Below are 19329 nucleotides of genomic sequence, written 5' to 3'. Positions count from 1 at the left end.
CTCTGGTGTTATGATCATGGTATTCCTTGACCTTTGGGAAGAATGTTGACATGTACATGGGTACCATAGAGGTGTAGTGGATCTTGTAGACCAGGCCCATTGCAAGTAGCTGTACTCTGTCGTCTACTCTAAGCCATCCTAGGTTGTCAAATTGGGCAGAGGTGAGGTGGGTTCTAGATGAAAGGTCAAGCAGTAGTCTGACCAGTTTATTTTGCGATGTTTGACGTTTTATTTTTAGCGCCTTGGAGGTGCTATGGTACCATGACATTTTACCCTGCAAAGCATGTTCTCAACAAGTCTAAAGATGATATACATTTAACTTTTTGCACTGCTCGACATTAAACCTGCCTCATCTTGTATGGCATTGTAAATATGTCTTATAATGGCTGAATGGTTACATTGTACATGTGCGTTGTAATAAACATTTGTTGAGAACAGACAAATGTAACCATTCAGCCATTATAAGAAAGGATGATGTGGATACATTCTATTTACATTTTAAATGTAAAACCGCCCTTTAAAAAAAAAAAAAAATTAGAATCTGTTTTACACACATTGAACTGTACAAGTTATTACATTTTTGGAGAAAATAAAGGACACGTGGGACCTGCTAAGCATTTAAATTAAACATTGGCGATGCGTATGAAACATTCCCCTAAGTATTTACTTGTTCTATTCTATTTAGGTGTTTATTTTTGCCGGTTTTGCCCCTTTGACATCTGATTTCCATTCTATTTGAATATATGAAAGTTGCCCTCACTTACGCCTTGCTGTCAGCGAAAACAAACACTCTCCCTTCGTAGTACAATAAGTGTTGTTTTACACACAGGCGTATTCCCTTAACAAAACTGAAATCGGTGCGTCAGTAAACAACAGAACACAAAAAATAAGCTTTCTTTACAAAAAGATCATAGAAATACGTTTTTTTACAGATACTGAATCACAGTTGAAGTGGCGACGTTTTAAAACAATAACAGAAATTAAGGATTCTGCTCAGTCTCCGCCCAGTTAGGTCCCACCCGGAACACTCCGGCGAGTAAAACAAACGAACTCAACGCACGGCTTGTTATTTAACCGGCGGTGTGAGCAACCGGATCTAGTAAGACAGCGAGCGATGGAGAGAGAAGGAAGGGCTTCGTGGATGAAATATGGGCCTGTTGTGTCCCTGTTTGTGGTTATTTTATCCTTCTGGTTCCGGTCACCCCAGAATGAAGTACTGGACGACCGGCTGGACACCGTCCTGTCCTCTCTGCTCCGGGCTGAAGGAAAAGTCGGGGTGAACAACGTGGCCCGACCTAAAGTGGCAGTGGGTAAGTGCAGGTGATGTTAGCTAACGCTGCCTAGCCTAACATCAGTTAGAGTCTAAATACGGAGTCTATGAGTTAATAATCATTGATGTAATGAATAGCATGCACGAGCTCGTATTGACTGGTTATGCTCCAGGTTAAATAACGAAACATGAATTGCTCCGTAACACAGCAGAACAAAACACATATCATTCTAACCATGTATACCAGAGGTGGAAGAAGTAAGTAGATGTTGTACTTAAGTAAAAGTACAAATACCAGAGTGTAGGAATACTATATTACAAATAAATGTCCTGCTATCAAAATTGTTCTTCAATACACTACTTGAGTAAATGTGCCTAGTTACTTTAGACCACTGACTGACACAAGGGTAAACATTAGCTAAAGGGGTCATTCCTAGGTTTCCAGGGTCCTTATTACGTAAAAGATTGTACATTATGGGAATGGTGAAAGGGAAATTGAAGTTTCCAATGCACTTTGAACCACTTAAGCCTCTGTGGAGATGTCAACGTCTAGAGGCAACACATTTGTTATTAAGAAGTACAACATCAGTGGGCTTTAAAGAGCTATGGTTTGGGTGATTTTCACACATTAACCCAAACTGGCTTGGATATTTGACCAAGGCAATTTAAAACAATTCTGAAAACATAAAACAATTTGAAAGGTCTCCTAAATGTGTAAAGGATATTGAGCTGGCAGGCATGGGACCCTGGGAACATGTTTACACTATGAAGTTAACCTAGCTACACATTTCCCTTTTTCTGCTAATATCTGGAGGTTTGTCAGCAAATGAATGACTTAGGGGAAATCAATTAGATCTTAGCGAGTGTTGTATGTTGAGTGTAGTTTGGACAAATAGGGAGGTTACAGAGGGTTGACCATTAATGATTAGCACTTTTAAACATCAGTTCAGAGATCCTCCATCCACCATCAGGAACATTGCTGGAATTCTTCACCTGACAAGCTGCTTAAGATAGTTTACAGCAAACAACATTATTTGCATGCTGGCCCGTCTTTCACTATCGTGATCTAATCCTAAAATCTTGTCCTTTGAGCCTTGTTACGACCACACAACAGAAGTGATCCCCTATCAGTCCAACCTTTACCCAGTTCAACATGCTTAGCCACGCAGTCATCGCTTACATTGTTATTATTCAGATTAAATATATAAGGCATAACAAGTTGCATCTCATTATAATGTTTCTTAGGTGCTTCACTGGTCTGTTGACTTTCAACCAGAAGCACAGTAAATATGTAATTTGTGCTGATCTTATGACCTAATAATATGCACAGGTCTTCTTGTTTATATTATGGAAAGCAAATTATCTAAAGAGCAAAGCAGATGGTTAGCAAAGTGCATTGCAAAGCAAACAAAGCAGCAAGAAGTTAAGCTAAAGTCAGACTAATTTCAATATGTAAAACCTATTCAAATGTTAAATAAAGTGAAACAAACTAACTTTTTCCATTGCCTTTTCTCCCAGCTTGCTAACTTAGTCAGGCAGTCTGGGTTTTTGCTAAGCGTATTGGCCTTGGTTCAGACTTGACAGAAAATATTGTCGATGAAAGCTATGCGCTGATGACTCGTCAGCCCGAACTGTATCGATGTGTCGGATCCTTTGAAAAATGATGCAGCTCAGCAGCTGCGTGTGAGTACTCGAACATGCTCAGTTTACTCAAGCTGCTCACTGCCGATCATACATTTGTCTTTGTTCATCTAATGTTCAGTTTGACTGCAGTCATAGCACTGCAACTAACATTGTTTATTCACCTGTGAATGATATATATATATCCTTTATTTAACCAGGTAAAAGACTTATTGAGATTAAAATCTCTTTTCCAAGAGTGACCTGGCCAAGAAGGGCAGCATGTACGAAGTTACAACAGATAAAACACAGACAAGACAGGCAGACAAATACAGCTATAAAACACAAATAAAATGGCACATTAGCCAGTCAATATGCGCAATAAAACAAACTATTAAAAATCATTAAAAACTGGCAACATTTAAAACGATTTTTTGATATACGAGCACTCACATCTACCAATGGTGTCGTGTTCTCTGTCCTTTTAAGATGGACCTGAATTCCCCCATAGTGATTACATCTGAGAGTTTCAGCTCCTTCTGTACATTGTTCCAAGCTGTGGGGGGGGCAGCATATTTAAAAGCTGTTTTATCCAGTTGTGTTCTCACTGTAGGAACCAGCATCTGAATAAAATCTGTGAATGATCTTCTGGAGATGAATGGTTTTGTCAATGACACGTCAGAAACTAGTGAAACATGTCCATCCCTCTAAAGCAGTGTTTCTCAAACTTTTTCGTACCAAGGACCACTTAACCAATAAAAAAACACTCGCGGACCACCTAACTCCACAAATATCCAAAAACACATCGTTTTTCTAGAACAGATTACAAATCGCCTGAAAATGGTACAAACAAGCGGCAACATGTGTGACAAAGGTGTTGCACTTGGCTATATCATACAATCGAAACTTAAGCTCGCTCCATTGCGGAGATATTCCCGCGAGAGTGCGGAAAACTTACATTTATTCATTTATTTCAAATGTGAAATGTTACCAATATACTCACGGACCACTAGGGGGCGCTCACGGACCACCAGTGGTCCGCGGACCACACTTTGAGAAGCACTGCTCTAAGTCCATGGAGGTTTCTTTAACCGTCTTGTTTTATCAGTCCAAAACCCAAAGATATTAATTAAAGCTATTTATTCCATTTAGATGTTTAATATGATATAAACGAGCAAAGAAAGAAACATACTTTTTGTTAAGAGTCTGAAAACAATATTTTGTGCCATTTTTGCATGAATTATAGCTATTAATCATTAATTAGAATAGTTTTTCTTTATTATTTCTTTCAATTAGTTTACCGATAAGTCGAATTATCCTTGAAGATTTGATGTTGTAAAGACAGTGTAGGTCATCTCTTTATCTTCTTCATTTTGACCCTAGATTTAGAGTTGGAAACCTGATTTCAAACATGTATCTCTTTTCCTCCCCCACAGGGTTTGGAGGCTGTGTGGACCTAATAGTGGACGGGGTTTCGTTGCTGAATAAGATCGGCCTCGCTCACACAGACCAGCCCCTGCACCACGACCTCATAGAAAATGAAGTGCAGCTGGCTCAGAGCTTCGCCTATTTCTTCGCACCGGGAGCTGCCGCAGAGTGAGTACAACTTTTATATAATTCTTGATGAATTTAAGTCTGTTTGTGACAACAGCAAATATACATAAAACATCCGTGAGCAAACTCTCACACTCCAAGGCTCATTTTTCAAGTCGTACTTTAAGCTCACTGTTTTCCAAACGCATGCACTTTTGCTAAAACTTGACTAATGAATACATTCTAATTGAATAGGGAACATGGAGTAGATGGAAACTTTGTCAGGAGTAAGACAAGTCAAGAGTAGATTTAAAAGAAAACAGTTTCTTTGTTGCGATGCATACCTCAGGCTGCCTACCTCACATGATCTTTCACAAACACTGCGATTTCACCATGAATGTGAAAGGGTTTATTTGCACATACATATTACATTACATTTTTATATGTCATTTTTTAGACGCTTTTATCCAAAGTGACTAACATACTCAGTACTGTGGGCAATCCCCACAGGAGCAATTTGGGGTGAAGTGTCTTGGGACACAACCTCATGCTGACTGCGTGGGACTCGAACTTGCTACCCCCCTGATTCGAAGTCCAGCACTCTATCCACTGAGCCACAGCCGCCCTGTACATATAAATAAGTACAATGAAACACGCTATGTTTTTCTTATAAAATACACATACTAGATAGACTCCTTCAGTGCTTATGAATTGTTCTGTTGCTTTTGATGTTTATCAGCCACTAAAGTTTTACATTTGATATGCCGTTGAACTTATTTCCCCTCTCTTCTCCTGTTTTGGCTGTGAGCCCTTGTTCATTGTCAACACTTAACGGCAACATGCTTAAAAAGTGTGTGTGTGTGTGTGTGTGTGTGTGTGTGTGTGTGTGTGTGTGTGTGGTGTGTGTGTGTGTGTGTGTGTGTGTGTGTGTGTGTGTGTGTGTGTGTGTGTGTGTGTGTGTGTGTGTGTGTGTGTGTGTGTGTGTGTGTGTGTGTGTGTGGTGTGTGTGTGTGTGTGTGTGTGTGTGTGTGTGTGTTGTGTGTGTGTGTGTGTGTGTGTGTGTGGTGTGTGTGTGTGTGTGTGTGTGTGTGTGTGTGTGTGTGTGTGTGTGTGTGTGTGTGTGTGTGTGTGTGTGTGTGTGTGGGGCCTGGTTTGTTCTGTGCACAGAAGAAATTGTTGGGTGTCTCTGCCAAATGTAGAGAGAGCCAAACCACATGTGTGATAGTTTTATTTTCTGTGCCTAGCTTTTACTTCTGTTTCTCTTATGTCTCCGTCATTGCCACGAGTACTGCAGATTATTTCACATTTTAAAATGAGTCGTATGTCTTCAGAAAGAGAAATATTTTTAGAGGTACAGATAAGCATGAATATACAAGTTAGAAATATCTACAGGTTGAACCAGATTATGGTTGTTTGTGTACCATGAGGCTCCATGAACACGACTCATGCTTCTTTTGTTTTCCATGTGATGGCTTCACTCAGAATGACTCGGCAGAAATATTTCAGCTATTATTACAAGGGTGGCACATTGCTTACGTAGTGTCAGGTGTCTCATAGCAACAAGGGGAGCCATTTCCTGTATATTAAACACAGTCAAGTATTGAAGAGGATTTTAAGTTGTCTGTTTTCTTTTTCTGAGTATACATTGGTTTTCCAACAACTTAACTTGTTCACAGATGTTCAGATTCACGGGTTCTGCAACAGACCTGGTGAACAGGTTTCTCAGGTTTTAGTTCTTGGACCAAGGCACATTTATTTAAACGGCATATTTCAAAAGCCTGTGGCCTAAGGTTTTCATTGTCATATCTACAACGTAGCTATGCACACATGACAATAAAAGCCTTGAAACTTGAATTCACAATGCTTTACAAATGAATAAAATAACTACGACACGATAAGAAAAATATGAAGTTTTGAGAGGGAGGTGTGTGGTGCAGTGGGTTGTGAGTTGGTATTCGGATCAGGAGGTCACAGGTTCAAACCCCACTGCAGTCAGCATGTCGTTGTGTACCTGGGCAAGACACTTCACCCCAAATTGCTCCTGTGGGGATTGCCCACAGTATTGAGTATGTAAGTCGCTTTGGATAAAAGCGTCTAACAAGTAACATGTAATAATAATAACTGAGAGGGAATTGTGTTGGTTCTTTCAAGTTTCGACATTGTTTAACTTCTTTCTGTCTTGCAGGCGTTTTGTGCTAAATGACACTTTCTTCAGCGAGCTGGTGGAAGCGTCTCGTGACCTACCCGGCAACAGATGGGCAATAGGCGGCAATGCCCCGGTGATGGCTGGCCGCATGGCAACCGAGGGATGTGATTTATTGCTAGGGGGGAGTTTCAGCCCCGAATTCACTGATGTCCTGTCTGAACACATTGCAGGTACAAACACACACACACACACGCATACAGTACACTTCTGTGCCTTCAGTGTACTAAACCTTCCTGTTCTGAATCCCTCTGTGTTTCCAGTGGCAGGGAACATAGTTGAGGAGCCAGACATTCATCTGATCCTGGAGTATCCGTCTGGTGCGAGCTGGGGTCAATACACGTCACGTAGAGCCAACAGGTATGTGTTAGTGGAGCGTTCGGTACACACTTTGAGAAGCTGCAGGGAACTGTATATGTGAGAGTATTTAAACCAGAGGCACATTTTCAATCATGCACAGGAGACTGTGTGTGTGTGTGTGTGTGTGTGTGTGTGTGTGTGTGTGTGTGTGTGTGTGTGTGTGTGTGTGTGTGTGTGTGTGTGTGTGTGTGTGTGTGTGTGTGTGTGTGTGTGTGTGTGTGTGTGTGTGTGTGTGTGTGTGTGTGTGTGTGTGTGTGTGTGTGGTGTGTGTGTGTGTGTGTGTGTGTGTGTGTGTGTGTGTGTGTGTGTGTGTGTGTGTGTGTGTGTGTGTGTGTGTGTGTGTGTGTGTGTGTGTGTGTGATATGCATATTAATGTTACCCTATGCAGTATTTGAAGCTCACTGTTTTTCCCTCTGTAGATATATCGTCCACAGCGATGACCATAACCCCTACTTGGACTCCATGGCTGCTTTTGCAGAGAAACTCAAAGGCTTCGACCCAGATCTGCTGGTGGTGGGTGGGCTGCAAATGATGGATAACTTCCCCTTCCAGTCAGGTAATTTGGTGAATAGGCATGTAATGATATAGGATTTAGATTTTCAGAATAATTTGATTGTGGTCAGTTTTCAAACCCGCATCATTGAAAATGTCCTCACATGAGTTACTTGAAAACAATCTCCAGCTCGCTATCAAGCTAAAAAAAAAACTAAAAAAAACAGTCTAATTAAAAAATATAAATAAATACAGCGATGATGATGTAAGAAAGAATAGAATCTCACAATGTTGCTTCTAAGTTCATCAAATCCATTAATTACTATCCTTACTTTGCGTTATGACTTATGTTTACTTCATTTAAGAATGTTTCGTTTGTTATGTCTGTGATACAAGAGAAATAGGCGTTCATTATTATTAAACATTGTTCCCCATTACTTTGTGATTGTTAATGTTTGGGTACCTTTCTTCCCTTTCCCTTCTTTTATTTCTCGATTCCAGGTGAGCGCGAGGCTCTGCTCTCCCGCCTCGCCGACCTCCTCTCCTCCTCCTCTCCTACGATTGGAGTCCATTTTGAGATGGCCAGTTTTGTAGAAGAGGGTATAATGGAGGAACTTTTTCACTACGTCATTCCCCATGTATGTATAACTGCTGGTTAAACTTTTCAAATCAACACATTACTTAACATTGAAGGCTACTAGAACAATTACACAAACACAGGGTCGAAAAAGGAAATAAGGGAAATAATAAAAAGGTAAAAGGTGTTTTGACAAATATTTCCAGGTAGTTTGAAACTGGATTTGCTTAGTCAAATGTATTGAATACATTTCTAAACAAAATGTGCCCCCCTGCATTTGTATAGTTCCTCTCTTCTTTTCTTTTATCTGTTTTGTATGATTATTTTAGCTTGCTCCCTATTTTCTTGCTGTATTAAAAACACATTTAGTAAAGAGAAGTTGAAGGCAGCATAGGAAGATGCCAGCTCAGTTAAAGGCTGACCAGTAATCTAACTCGTCACTCTGTGTTCCCAGGCCGACTCTTTAGGCATGAATGAACAGGAGCTTCCCAACCTGCTCAGCCTGCTGAAAGACTCCAACATCACGGTGTTGTCAGACCCTAACCCTCGTGTAGCCACCGTCCTCGACCAGATGAGGGAGGTGTACCGCATCGTGAACCTCCGCTCAAAGGAAGACAGCGACACAAGCAGCGCTAAAGCGAAGCCGCTGACTCGGCTCCACGTCCACACGCTCGCCTTTCAGGCCATGATCGTGACCCACGGCTCCAAGTGGAAGAACACCATGTCGGCCACCGCCAAGGCGTCTCTCACGGCTAACCGCCACGTCTGCGGCTCCGATGACATCGACCCCAGCAAGGCCCGGCTCATCATGGACGACTCGTTCTCTGTGAGCCAGCGGGAGGGCAGCGTGCGGATCCCTCTGCAGGAGAGCCGGCCCGTCAGCTGCTGGGACGAGGACGACTACGAGATCTGCGTGGCCCCGGTGCTCGTGTGCACCGAGGTTTACCAAACTGCAGGCGGAGGAGACAACATCTCAGCCGCCGGCCTGGTGCTGCAGATCTAGAGAAGGACACTGTGTGCTTCATCTGTGTGTAGTGCTCTGTGAGCCTGGACACTTGATCTAGGTGTGATACAAAGTACCCAGCAAACATGGGTACTGATTGTAAAATGTTTCAGGCTAATGCTGTCGCCCTGGCAGCTCCTGGTGGACCAATAGGAAAAGTGAATATCAGTTGTAGGAGTCACATGATGTGGTTATTAATCAGGTATGAGCCTGGTTGTTAGGGGGATGCAGATAAAAACAGGTGAAGTCAAACATTACAGTTTAGTAAATTGACTAATCCAAACCAGACTATCTGCAGTTAATTCTCAGTTAGGTGTGTGTGTGTGAGTTTACATTAGGTTGCAGGGCACTATCGCTAGTTTCGTGTTTGTTTTATTAACGTTGGGTACATATATTAATATTTGTACACTGTCTTTGCCGGAGTGCAAAGCCCTTTGGCATCCAGATTATTTGTTACAACTAAAACTTTAAAAGACACACTGCCCTGCTCTGTCCTTTTTATAATTCTTTGACCGCCCCTGCCTTGCAGCATACGCAGTTTCAAAATAAGGCTGAAAAGTGAGCTTCCTTTTCTAAAGGGGATTGTCGTAAAAAACACACTTTATCAGTGCATTTGGGTATCTTGAGTTTTGAGAGTTTTTGTGTCCTTCCTTCATCAGAACACAAAGACTCAACAAGCCCTTTATATGTGGCTCCACTCCTTACACTGAAACAGGCTCATTAGAATAAACCTGCCCTAATGTATACCATAACGCATGTAAAGATGCTCTATTGGAAACGTAAAGTCCAAGTATGAAACTCAGCTTAATATGTCCCCTTTAAAGGTCACATCCGAACCCTTTTAATGAGAGCCTCCTCCCTCTCCTATCTTAGGATTTGAAATAAGAAAGCTAGAGGTTATCACCTCCTGTTCTTCCTAATATATGTGAATACTGGTCTGGGTGTGTTTGATTTGTTGTTGATTGTGATTCTTATGTTGCAGAGTACTAATGCAAAAACTAGACCACTTTAGGTAGCTGGATATGATGTCAAAGACCTCCTTTCTACCTCCATGCTATTTATGTTTCTCCACTTTCCTCTCTTCGGTGTACTTTGACAAACTTTTCTATCATCTTTCATTTATCTTCTTGTGTTTATTTATGTTTTTAAGGACCAAATAACCAGTGTGGACTATCCCTGATAACATTGCTGCTAAAGAGGCGTTACTGGTAGACACTTCTCATGTTCTCATATTATAATGCTGCATACTGTGACACAGTCTCCTCTCTAGTTGTTGTTGTTTTTTATCATATAGTTAATCCCCATTGGCCTAAATAGAAGTGGCCCCTGTCTCTAATTGGCCATAGACGTATACAGAGTAGAAATCCCTTTCCTTTGAAACCATATCTGACTGAAATGGGAATAATGGTTCACACTGTATCCATATAAAACATTCCTCCACAGACCAAGCTTCCATAAGTATCTTCACAAGTGGAATATTTTCTTTCTATACAACATGCTCCCCTTTTCACTGAGGAACACGCATATTCATGTTACAGTGCAACGATTAGGAGCTAAAGAAACCAGTCAACGTGTTTCCTCTGTATGTCAGCACTGTACTCGTGAATGCTGTTTTATTTATGCTGTTTAGTGATAAGGGAATGTTTAATACAGACTTTTTCTATACCTGCAGGCTTATGTTTCATTTCCTTTGTCTTATGTTTCATTTCCTTTGTCTTGATTGATTTGAGGATGAGTAATGGCTCACGTTTTACTGTGAAATGAATTTGTTTAAAGCAGAACTTCAGCATGCATTCATGTTCAGATAGAAAACTGCTTGTGTTTGCTAACATAACACTTAGTTTTAGATACGTCCTGTCATCCAAAGCTGTGTGTAACGTTTTAATGCATGTTAACTATTCAATGCAGAACCACTTCAGATAAAACGCTGATAAAGCACTCGTTGCTTTGTTATTTTTTCATACCTGGGCTCATGTTTCACGTCCATCTTGGCTCAAACTGCAGTTTAAAATAATACTGTGGACAAGCTATCACTTGATTTGTAATTTATTTATTTTTAAACTCGAGGAATAGGATTTACAGCGAGTGGGATCGTCACGTCATGGCATGGCTTCTTCGTCTCTCTTAACACTCCATTAAGCACATTTCATGTTTCATTTTATCCATTGGCTGCACATGCTATCTGAACATCTTGTTGAAGGAATAGATGACCTCCTCCTTATCATACCACTACTGGGCCTAGATGTAATCAGCTTACTCAGCTAATAAGGAATCTGCAGCTTGAGAAGGGTTTGGAAAAACACTATTAGATGTCGTTTGACAGTATTTGCAGGTCTCCTTGACTCTTTAAAATGATTCTTACATATGTGAAAAACATAAGGACTAAACTGCCTTTACTGCAGAGTGTATACTTAAGAACTCACTTAGCAGCTTCAGGCACATAAGAGCACAAGCTTTAAAAGAAGTGGCATACATTATTTAAAGAAGTCTGATGTTTGATTTGGAAAAACATGAATGATTAATAAGTGTACCGTGGTCGTCTTTGCAGATTTGAACACACAACTCAACTGTGAAATACAGCCTCATATCATATATAAAAGCAATTTCAAGACTTGTTCAAGTGACAAGTCAGTCTTTTGGTTTTAAACAACTTCCCAATTATGGAATCAGACTTAAAGAATATGATGGTGCCAATCTCCCTGGAAAACATTCAACCTCACTATTTACCTAAAGTTACATGTAAAGACTGAGGATTGGGGTGCTGAGCTCACTGAGAGATGTGTTAGGACTTGTTTGATTCACCTGGCTGCAGAAAAACGAGCCAGGTGTGCGATTTCCCTCATAAATTGAAATGTCATTTGGTAGGCTATATACCATTTTACAACAAAAACTAAATGTGTCAGTTAATTTTCCTATAAAAAGACCTTATCTTGTTCTTAGAAGTTCAACACATCTTAGTAACTGGAGACAGAATTTAAAAAGCAGACGATAAATGAAATGTTTGCTTTATTTTTTAATCTGTATGAATTCATAAATGGTTAAAAAGAGAACATTTGAACAAGTTGGAAACCCTTTCATACTGAAAACACATGTCAAGTTTTCAGATAGAGACTTTGCATTGCAGCTAATAACTAATGTCATTTTAATGGGGACTTTCTAACTTCCCAACCTTTACTGATTTGATGGTTTCCAACTCCTTCAGGCACATGAAATCATCAAAAGTGAACGCTTACTAGATTAAGTGCATAAAAAGAAAATGGAGACTTGACTGATACTGCATAATATGGTGCTTTTCTCCATCAAAATGGTCTAATTGTATTCAGTAAATAAACTAATCATTGCGAAATTCCCAAGGAAGAGCGGATTTAATGTCATGGCACATCAGTGTGTCTTAGCATATTGCCAAACGGTAGTAAAAGAGAGCAGTGTAACTAAATAACAGTCCTGGTGGCTCAGTCATAAGGCCAATCAGTGTGAACATGAACAAACTGGTCCTCTAAAGACAAACACATTAACATTAAAACATGCTCCTTCTTTCAGGTATGATAGAAAATGCTTCATAAATACAAGTGAAGAAAACAAAATTCACATCTTGTGCTTTCCAAATTATTTAAAAAAAGATGACCAACTGTTGCACTTGCATGTAGAATAAAATAATATGTATAAGTACTTTGCCTAATAGGGATGGCTTCTGTTTTACTAATATAAATAATACTGCTTTTTATTTTTTAAATGTAGTCATTTTCTCCCTTTTCCAGCTTTTTTTAAGTCATTGTTACTCGCTGTAGAAAACAAATGCAGTGAGAGGGAACTTTTCAATACATTCCTCGTTGAAGAGATTTCAGATTCTGATCTCCTCAGCCATCTACGTGTAAATCCTCAATTGAATTAGAAAGTGTAATCGAGAATTGTAATCGAGATAAAGATCATTTGTAGGGATAAAGATTCAGAAGTCCTCTCAGCGGAATTTTGGTATTTTTTCAACAGAAATCTTGCGGTCCACAGTTTGTGTGTTCACATCTCTGGTTGTCCCTGATGAACGGGGACTTTGTGGTCCTGCCCATGTTCTGCAGCTGGGGCTTCTGGGATCTGTTGTCCTTGCTGTTTTTTCACTTGATTTATGAGCTCCTCTTCTTCTGTCTTTACTTCCTGTTGAGGTTTGTCTTCATCTTGAAGCTGCACCTCCTGCTGAGCCTCCTCCCTCTGTTCTGCTCCTCCTGCCTCCTCGTCAGTCCCGTGGTCTGACAGCTTCTCCTCGGCTGCTTTGTTGTTGCTGGAGTCCTGTGGTGGAAATGTGAGTTTAATTATACTGTGAATTTTTCAAAACATGTATCAAACAAGCGTGTGATCTTTAAAGTCTATGAGTTAATTATAATAAAAACCTGAGACAATATTCAAAAAGCTGAAAAAAGCACTTTTTGCTTTATTTGCATGAAAAATAACTTACATTATAAAAGTAGTTGGAAATTATTTTTCTATAGATTAACTAATCGACTACTCCACATAATCAAGGCAGCTGTGATTTATTTGTTAATTTCCGGAAAAACTGAAAAAACATAACCTTAAATCATGAAAACATATTTTCAGTATACTCCCTTAGTTACAATTAAGTTGTATTTTGTCCACTTAAGTACTTGCTCTCTTGCCTTGTCAGTGTCTTGGAGGCAATGATCATGACGTTGCACAAGAAACAAGTGTGTGACTGTGCAGTACCTGTGTGTGAGGTAATGAAGGAGACAGCAGCTCCGACGGGGCCAACAGGCCGTCCTGGTTTAGATCGTGAGTCTGGAGTAAAAAGTCTACCATAGACACTACCTGTACTCACACACACACACACACACACACACACACACACACACACACACACACACACACACACACACACACACACACACACACACACACACACACACACACACACACATAAACACAGGTCAGATAAACAGGCTAAAAAGTGTGAAAGTGGTTTATGTACAAGTAGACAGGCTCCCCTCCTCACCAGCACATTGGTCTTTGCTCCAGGTGTATGATGGGAGTTGTAGTCTGAGAGTAGTTTCATCATCTCCAAGCCATCCAGGAGCTCACTGCGGTCGAAGTCATAAAGACCAAACAGGAAGAAAACCTCTGAGACAAAGCAGGAGAGAACTGACTGTTATTACCAAACACACACGTGATATCCTCTGCAGTTATAACACTCAAACTGTATATACACAAACACAACTTCAATAACCTTTATATGGTGGTTTTGGACACTTTGTAATCTCTGCTCATCGTATAACTTTAGATTAATCTAATAATCATTTCTTTAAAGTCTTGTGTCACTCAAGTCACTCCAAAACCCAAAGATATTCAATGTAATATCATAAAAGAGAAGAATCAGGAAATCTCCATATTTTCAAAACAGTATGTTCTGACATTTTTACATGAAAAATAACTTAAACAACTAATTGATTTTAAAAACAGTTGTCAGTTATCTTCAGTCGACTTAATATTGCAACTCTACCCGATAGATTTTCAGTTTTATTATAAAAAAGTATTTATATGTGGTAATGAGCGTTACACACAATGTGGGATTGTCTACCTTGCTCCCAGGTGCTGATTTCGGGTCCTCCTTGGCTGTCCTTCAGACTGGATTGAATGTAACTTTGCAGCAATCTGTGCAAAGAGTGGACGTCAATTTATCAGTCAATTATTAAGAGGCAAACTTTAACACTGAGGGGACAGATTGGTTCAACCCTAACTCTTTGCAAGTGAGATCACAATATTATTGTTATTTCTGTTGTTGTTGTTATAATGTTTTAACGTGTTCCTATTGAGTCTTTCAGACTTGTTTATATGGAAAAGAAGAGCGGCAATACCATGTTTCGTTCTCTTAAAAATTATGCTCACAGTAGAAACATTTTAAACAACACATGTGCAGCAACTCTCCCAGTCGAAGAGGGCAGAATGTGTGGGTACTGGTTGTAGAATAAGTCGTAAACACACTGCCTAAGTACCTAATACAAACCCACTTAAAAGAAAATGGAACTATCTCTTTAAGCTAACACGATGGTAGAGTAATATACATATACATATTATTATTATTAGCAAGGAGAAAGAAGCTGCAGCCACATCGTCACAAACAACGTTCTCTTCGAGATACAAAATCCACAAAGTGGTTATCTTTCTCTTTGCTCCTCAATTAAATCAAACCTGTGACTCCTTATTGGTCAGTTCAGACTACTGTACAGAGTGTATTTGTAACGTATGTGACCTGTCACCTACATTATCTCCATAAACAAAAAGTATTTCATAAGGACAGCATAAAGCAGTGTTATTGCACATGTGATCTTATCAGTTTATGGTGCAGGCCACATCATTAGCACAACACAGCAGCCGAAGTCCACAGAGTGACAAGGCAGCAGCTACAGTCCACAACAGCTGACTGCAGGTTCAACACATTTGGATCAGTAGTCACACTAATGAAGCTCAGCGCAAGTTCAACCAGGAAGACCGTCTTTAGTCATTCATTCACATATTCCCATTTTACTACTCTCTCTCTCCTCTCAATCAGTGATCGGGGGCGTCACTCCCCAGCTAATCACTTCGCCTCTATTCCCACAAGCCTATCATTGTGCATTGCTAAACCTTTAAATCTGCTCTCTCCCCTTCCTCACAGTTGTCATTTCAGGTGACTGAACGCAGCCCTCCTCAACCCCTTCCACCTTCCTTTCTTCCAAATCCAGGGTCAAGCTTGAACCCCTCTTCTTCAGACCGACCTCCATCAATCCCTTCCCACCTTCACTACCACCAGTGTCTAGACCCCAGGGGGGGATTAATCGGGTCGGTTTTTCCCCTCCCGAATGATACTCCCGCACAACGGGGTCTAATCGCCAAACACCATTACATTCATCTGTGTATTTCCGGCAATAAATATATATTGTTACGTATAAAAAACGTCTCTCCTGATTGAACTATCAGCAATGCATGACTGTTAATATATTTCAGCTACGGGAGATATATTAAATCATCCTCTGATAAAGTTTTACTTTCAAGCTGCATTTGAAGTGACATACTAAAGGAACGTTAAGAAAGCACTTAATAGACTTATAATTAAAAAGTGTATCGTATGTGTGTGAAACATCATCTTGTTTTACTCACCTGCGGTCCTCTTCTCCAGAGCCAAAGGGATTGGCTAGCGCTGCTGAAGGGGGGGCGGGCCTCGACTGCTTCCTCCCTGAAAGACAAACAAATATAGATGCAAATAAATGTTTTCTGTTTCCCTTTGCTGGCATTAAAAACAGAAACATTCATCATTTGTCACGTCAAAGGTCTGCTTAAAATAACCAGCGTCATATATAAAGGTGTCCATTCTGATATTGCAACCCCCCCCCATAGTGTGCAAATGTAAGTCTTTTGACCATAAAATAGTGACAAATTGAAAATGTAGACATGAAATATATTGTATTATATATATACTTGAAAGACACAACATGTTCTGTTTTGGTATGTGTGAAAAAAGGCAACATTTTGTAGATGGAGTAACCTTTGTGTCGCAGGTTGACCCGGTGCAGCCTGGCTCAGGTGAGTGAGCAGCAGGAACAGAGACAGGACACACAGGGTCGTCCTGCCCAGGTGAGACTCCATGAACACACCTACAACACACAGCCACGTTATAACCTCATCACATCTGCACAGAATACAGTCATAGGATACCATCAGGAATGTGTCTGCTCAAAAGTCATAGATTTACTGAAAAACATGACCAGAAACGCTAAAATATACAAATACTCCTTCTTTAAGACATCAGAAGTGATAGTTTCGTGATGCTGTACAAAGTGGAATTTCCCCATGGCTAATGCTAATGGCTATGTGCCGAAATACTTGTATACTCTTAATCTCATAGTCAATTGTGTTATTAGTTGTGTCAACTTTTCTATGTATCACCTACTGTACTCCCTATCAACATACACCACTCATTACATGAATGTTTAACTGTGTTACAATCCTGCAGACTTTTCAAGACACATCTATTTTCAGCTCAGCACACTCTGTCAGTGAGTATGTCCATGATGTGTCTACAGTGGGAGATGCAAAGGTAAATGATGGCTAGGGATGTGTAACGTAAGTAGTTTTATCCTCATAATAAAAAGAATAGTAACAATAATAATAACAAATATCACTAATAAATATTATTTACTAAGCAATTTACATCCAGAAGAAGAAGAAGAAGAAGAAGAAGAAGAAGAAGAAGAAGAAGAAGAAGAAGAAGAAGAAGAAGAAGAAGAAGAAGAAGAAGAAGAAGAACAACAACAACAACAACAACAAGAACAACAACAACAACAACAACAAGAACAAGAACATCAAGAACAAGAACAAGAACAAGAAGAAATCAATTTGTTAAAAATATTTGTACAAAGCCTGCATCTCTTACAGCTTATGAAGTATTCTCTATTTTGGACCACGTGTAAAATAAAAACCTTCCCAGCCAATTGACATGAGCCTGTGTGACAAACCGGCTAACGTTGCTGCTTCTATGTGAAGTAGCAGTGATGCTAACAAAGCGAGGCTCACACTCCTCTCCCCTCACTGCAGCATTATCACAGCCTGAAGTGGAGCACAGTAACATAATACACACTGAAGATCTCTTATAAACTGTTATTGTCTTCCTTCCTGCTTTGACGTTACAGCCCTGAATAAAATACAAAATAAAATAAAAGCTATGTGTGGCGTAAAAGAGTATCAGTGAAAGAGAGTACGCATAACAAAATGTAGCCTACATTACATTTAAGAGAGCTGAAGTAACATACGCGTATGGAAACCCTCATTTAGTGATGTTAATCATTCTGATAAACACAAGCTGTGCTACTTTAAATCTCTGTTCAGTCATTGAGAACTTACCTGTCTGCATAGTTGATGAACGGTAAAGCTTTAGTCCGGGCAGGTTAAAGGTTCACATCTGGAAACCTCTGCCCTGCACCGCCCTGCTCGCGCGCCTCCCGGTCTGCACTGCGCAAGTGTTTTGGTCAATGACAGGGGCCACGTGGAACAACAGTCGTGTCAGCGAGTGTGCGCAGGACCCTCTTTGTGCTCCTTTGTATCTTCAGTTTCCAGTATATTCAGCTCCTCTCCGGGGTTTCCGCCGCGCCACGTCCTCACCGACACACAGATTCCGGTAGTGCGCGAGGAGCGTTTTAGAGTGCTCACAGCTGTGATTCACATTCAGTCTGAGAGCTGTATTGCAGCTACAGAGGAGGAGAGCAACTGAGTGGGTTTATTATAGGACTGTAGGCTGCGTCTTAAGTACTGAGATAGGCAACTTGTAATTTACCTTTTCTTTATTCTGCTACCAGGGCCGTTTCTAGCTTTTTGGGGGGCCCTATGCAAGATGCTGTTTGGGGGCCCTAGTTTTGACAGTTTTTTAACTACAATGGGGGGGATTCCGAAGCCTTTAAGATGATCTGTGGAGATGCATCAATCTGTTACATTTTAATCGGAAAACAGGCTAATTTCACGAAAACCAAGCAATTGAATATTACAAAAAATGATATTAAAAAGGTAAACAATAAGGCTCCTCTATGTCAATAAATGCAAGAGATGCAGCATTTTCTCAACAATGTTTAATTTACATTTGTCATCTTCCTCAGGTCACTCATTGGCTGACAGCCCAACAATGATTTGGACTTTATTACCCCAAAAACACAAGCCACAGCTTTGCTATCATTGCAGTTTAGTCGTGTTTATATCCTACATTGGATTTTTAAGCATATAATGCTTCACCGAACACAGGAGGGGGCTTGGCTGTCTGCAAATAAAGACGGCTCATTTTAATTCTCCCCAAATATATTGAGGCTGAACCTGAACTTTGAATTCTCTGCTCCCATCATAATCTTGGCGATCTTGTTAAAATTGTGAATGCAGAATTAGAAATACTATGTAACTGGTTTGCAGTTAATAAATTATCCCTTAATGTGGCCAAAACAAATTACATGTTATTCAATACAAAGTCTGAGAGTAGAAATGACTGCATTATACGGATTTGCAATACCGAGATGGAAAAAGTTTGTGCATGTACATTTTTAGGACTGCTTGTTGACGAAAAACTCAATTGGAAGCACCATATAAATTATGTACAGACTAAACTGTCAAAAACAATAGGTATTTTGTATCATACTAAGAACATTCTTGAAGAAAAGATACTCTTTATAACAGTCTATTTCTCCCTTACCTTTACTACTGCTCCGAAATATGGGGAAACACGTACTCAACAAATCTACAAAGAATAATAACAT

General features: G+C 40.1%; 2 protein-coding genes across 2 annotated transcripts; one reads left to right on the top strand and one right to left on the bottom strand.

Moving 5' to 3' along the window:
- Window positions 1-1114: 1114 nt before the first annotated feature.
- On the top strand, window positions 1115-10998 carry adpgk2 (ADP-dependent glucokinase 2). The gene is made up of 7 exons (XM_034224293.1): window positions 1115-1310; window positions 4327-4486; window positions 6609-6799; window positions 6890-6986; window positions 7406-7542; window positions 7980-8116; window positions 8510-10998. The coding sequence occupies exons 1-7, from the start codon at window positions 1115-1117 to the stop codon at window positions 9056-9058; spliced, it is 1467 nt and encodes a 488-aa protein (XP_034080184.1). The 3' UTR covers window positions 9059-10998.
- A 1048-nt stretch (window positions 10999-12046) lies between these two features.
- On the bottom strand, window positions 12047-18254 carry cgref1 (cell growth regulator with EF-hand domain 1). Its single transcript, XM_034224294.1, has 7 exons — window positions 17939-18254; window positions 16584-16692; window positions 16199-16270; window positions 14640-14713; window positions 14058-14182; window positions 13772-13873; window positions 12047-13339 (listed from the first exon to the last, which is right to left on the bottom strand). The coding sequence occupies exons 1-7, from the start codon at window positions 17946-17948 to the stop codon at window positions 13073-13075; spliced, it is 759 nt and encodes a 252-aa protein (XP_034080185.1). The 5' UTR covers window positions 17949-18254; the 3' UTR covers window positions 12047-13072.
- Between the last annotated feature and the right edge of the window lie 1075 nt (window positions 18255-19329).

This window comes from Gymnodraco acuticeps, unplaced genomic scaffold (genome assembly GCF_902827175.1).
Source record: "Gymnodraco acuticeps unplaced genomic scaffold, fGymAcu1.1, whole genome shotgun sequence".
Lineage (NCBI taxonomy): Eukaryota > Metazoa > Chordata > Actinopteri > Perciformes > Bathydraconidae > Gymnodraco > Gymnodraco acuticeps.
The sequence above is the reverse complement of the archived record's forward strand: the minus strand, read 5'-3'. Positions and strand labels throughout refer to the sequence as shown.

Excerpts from the sequence above, each read along its gene's own strand:
- adpgk2 (XM_034224293.1), top strand. The coding sequence starts at position 1,115 with ATGGAGAGAGAAGGAAGGGCTTCGTGGATGAAATATGGGCCTGTTGTG. Across the intron at positions 4,487-6,608 it reads GCACCGGGAGCTGCCGCAGA|GCGTTTTGTGCTAAATGACA; the intron begins GTGAGTACAACT and ends TCTGTCTTGCAG. Across the intron at positions 6,987-7,405 it reads ACGTCACGTAGAGCCAACAG|ATATATCGTCCACAGCGATG; the intron begins GTATGTGTTAGT and ends TTCCCTCTGTAG.
- cgref1 (XM_034224294.1), bottom strand. Across the intron at positions 16,271-16,583 it reads GGTCAACCTGCGACACAAAG|GAAGCAGTCGAGGCCCGCCC; the intron begins GTTACTCCATCT and ends TCTTTCAGGGAG. Across the intron at positions 13,340-13,771 it reads CTTCATTACCTCACACACAG|GACTCCAGCAACAACAAAGC; the intron begins GTACTGCACAGT and ends TTTCCACCACAG.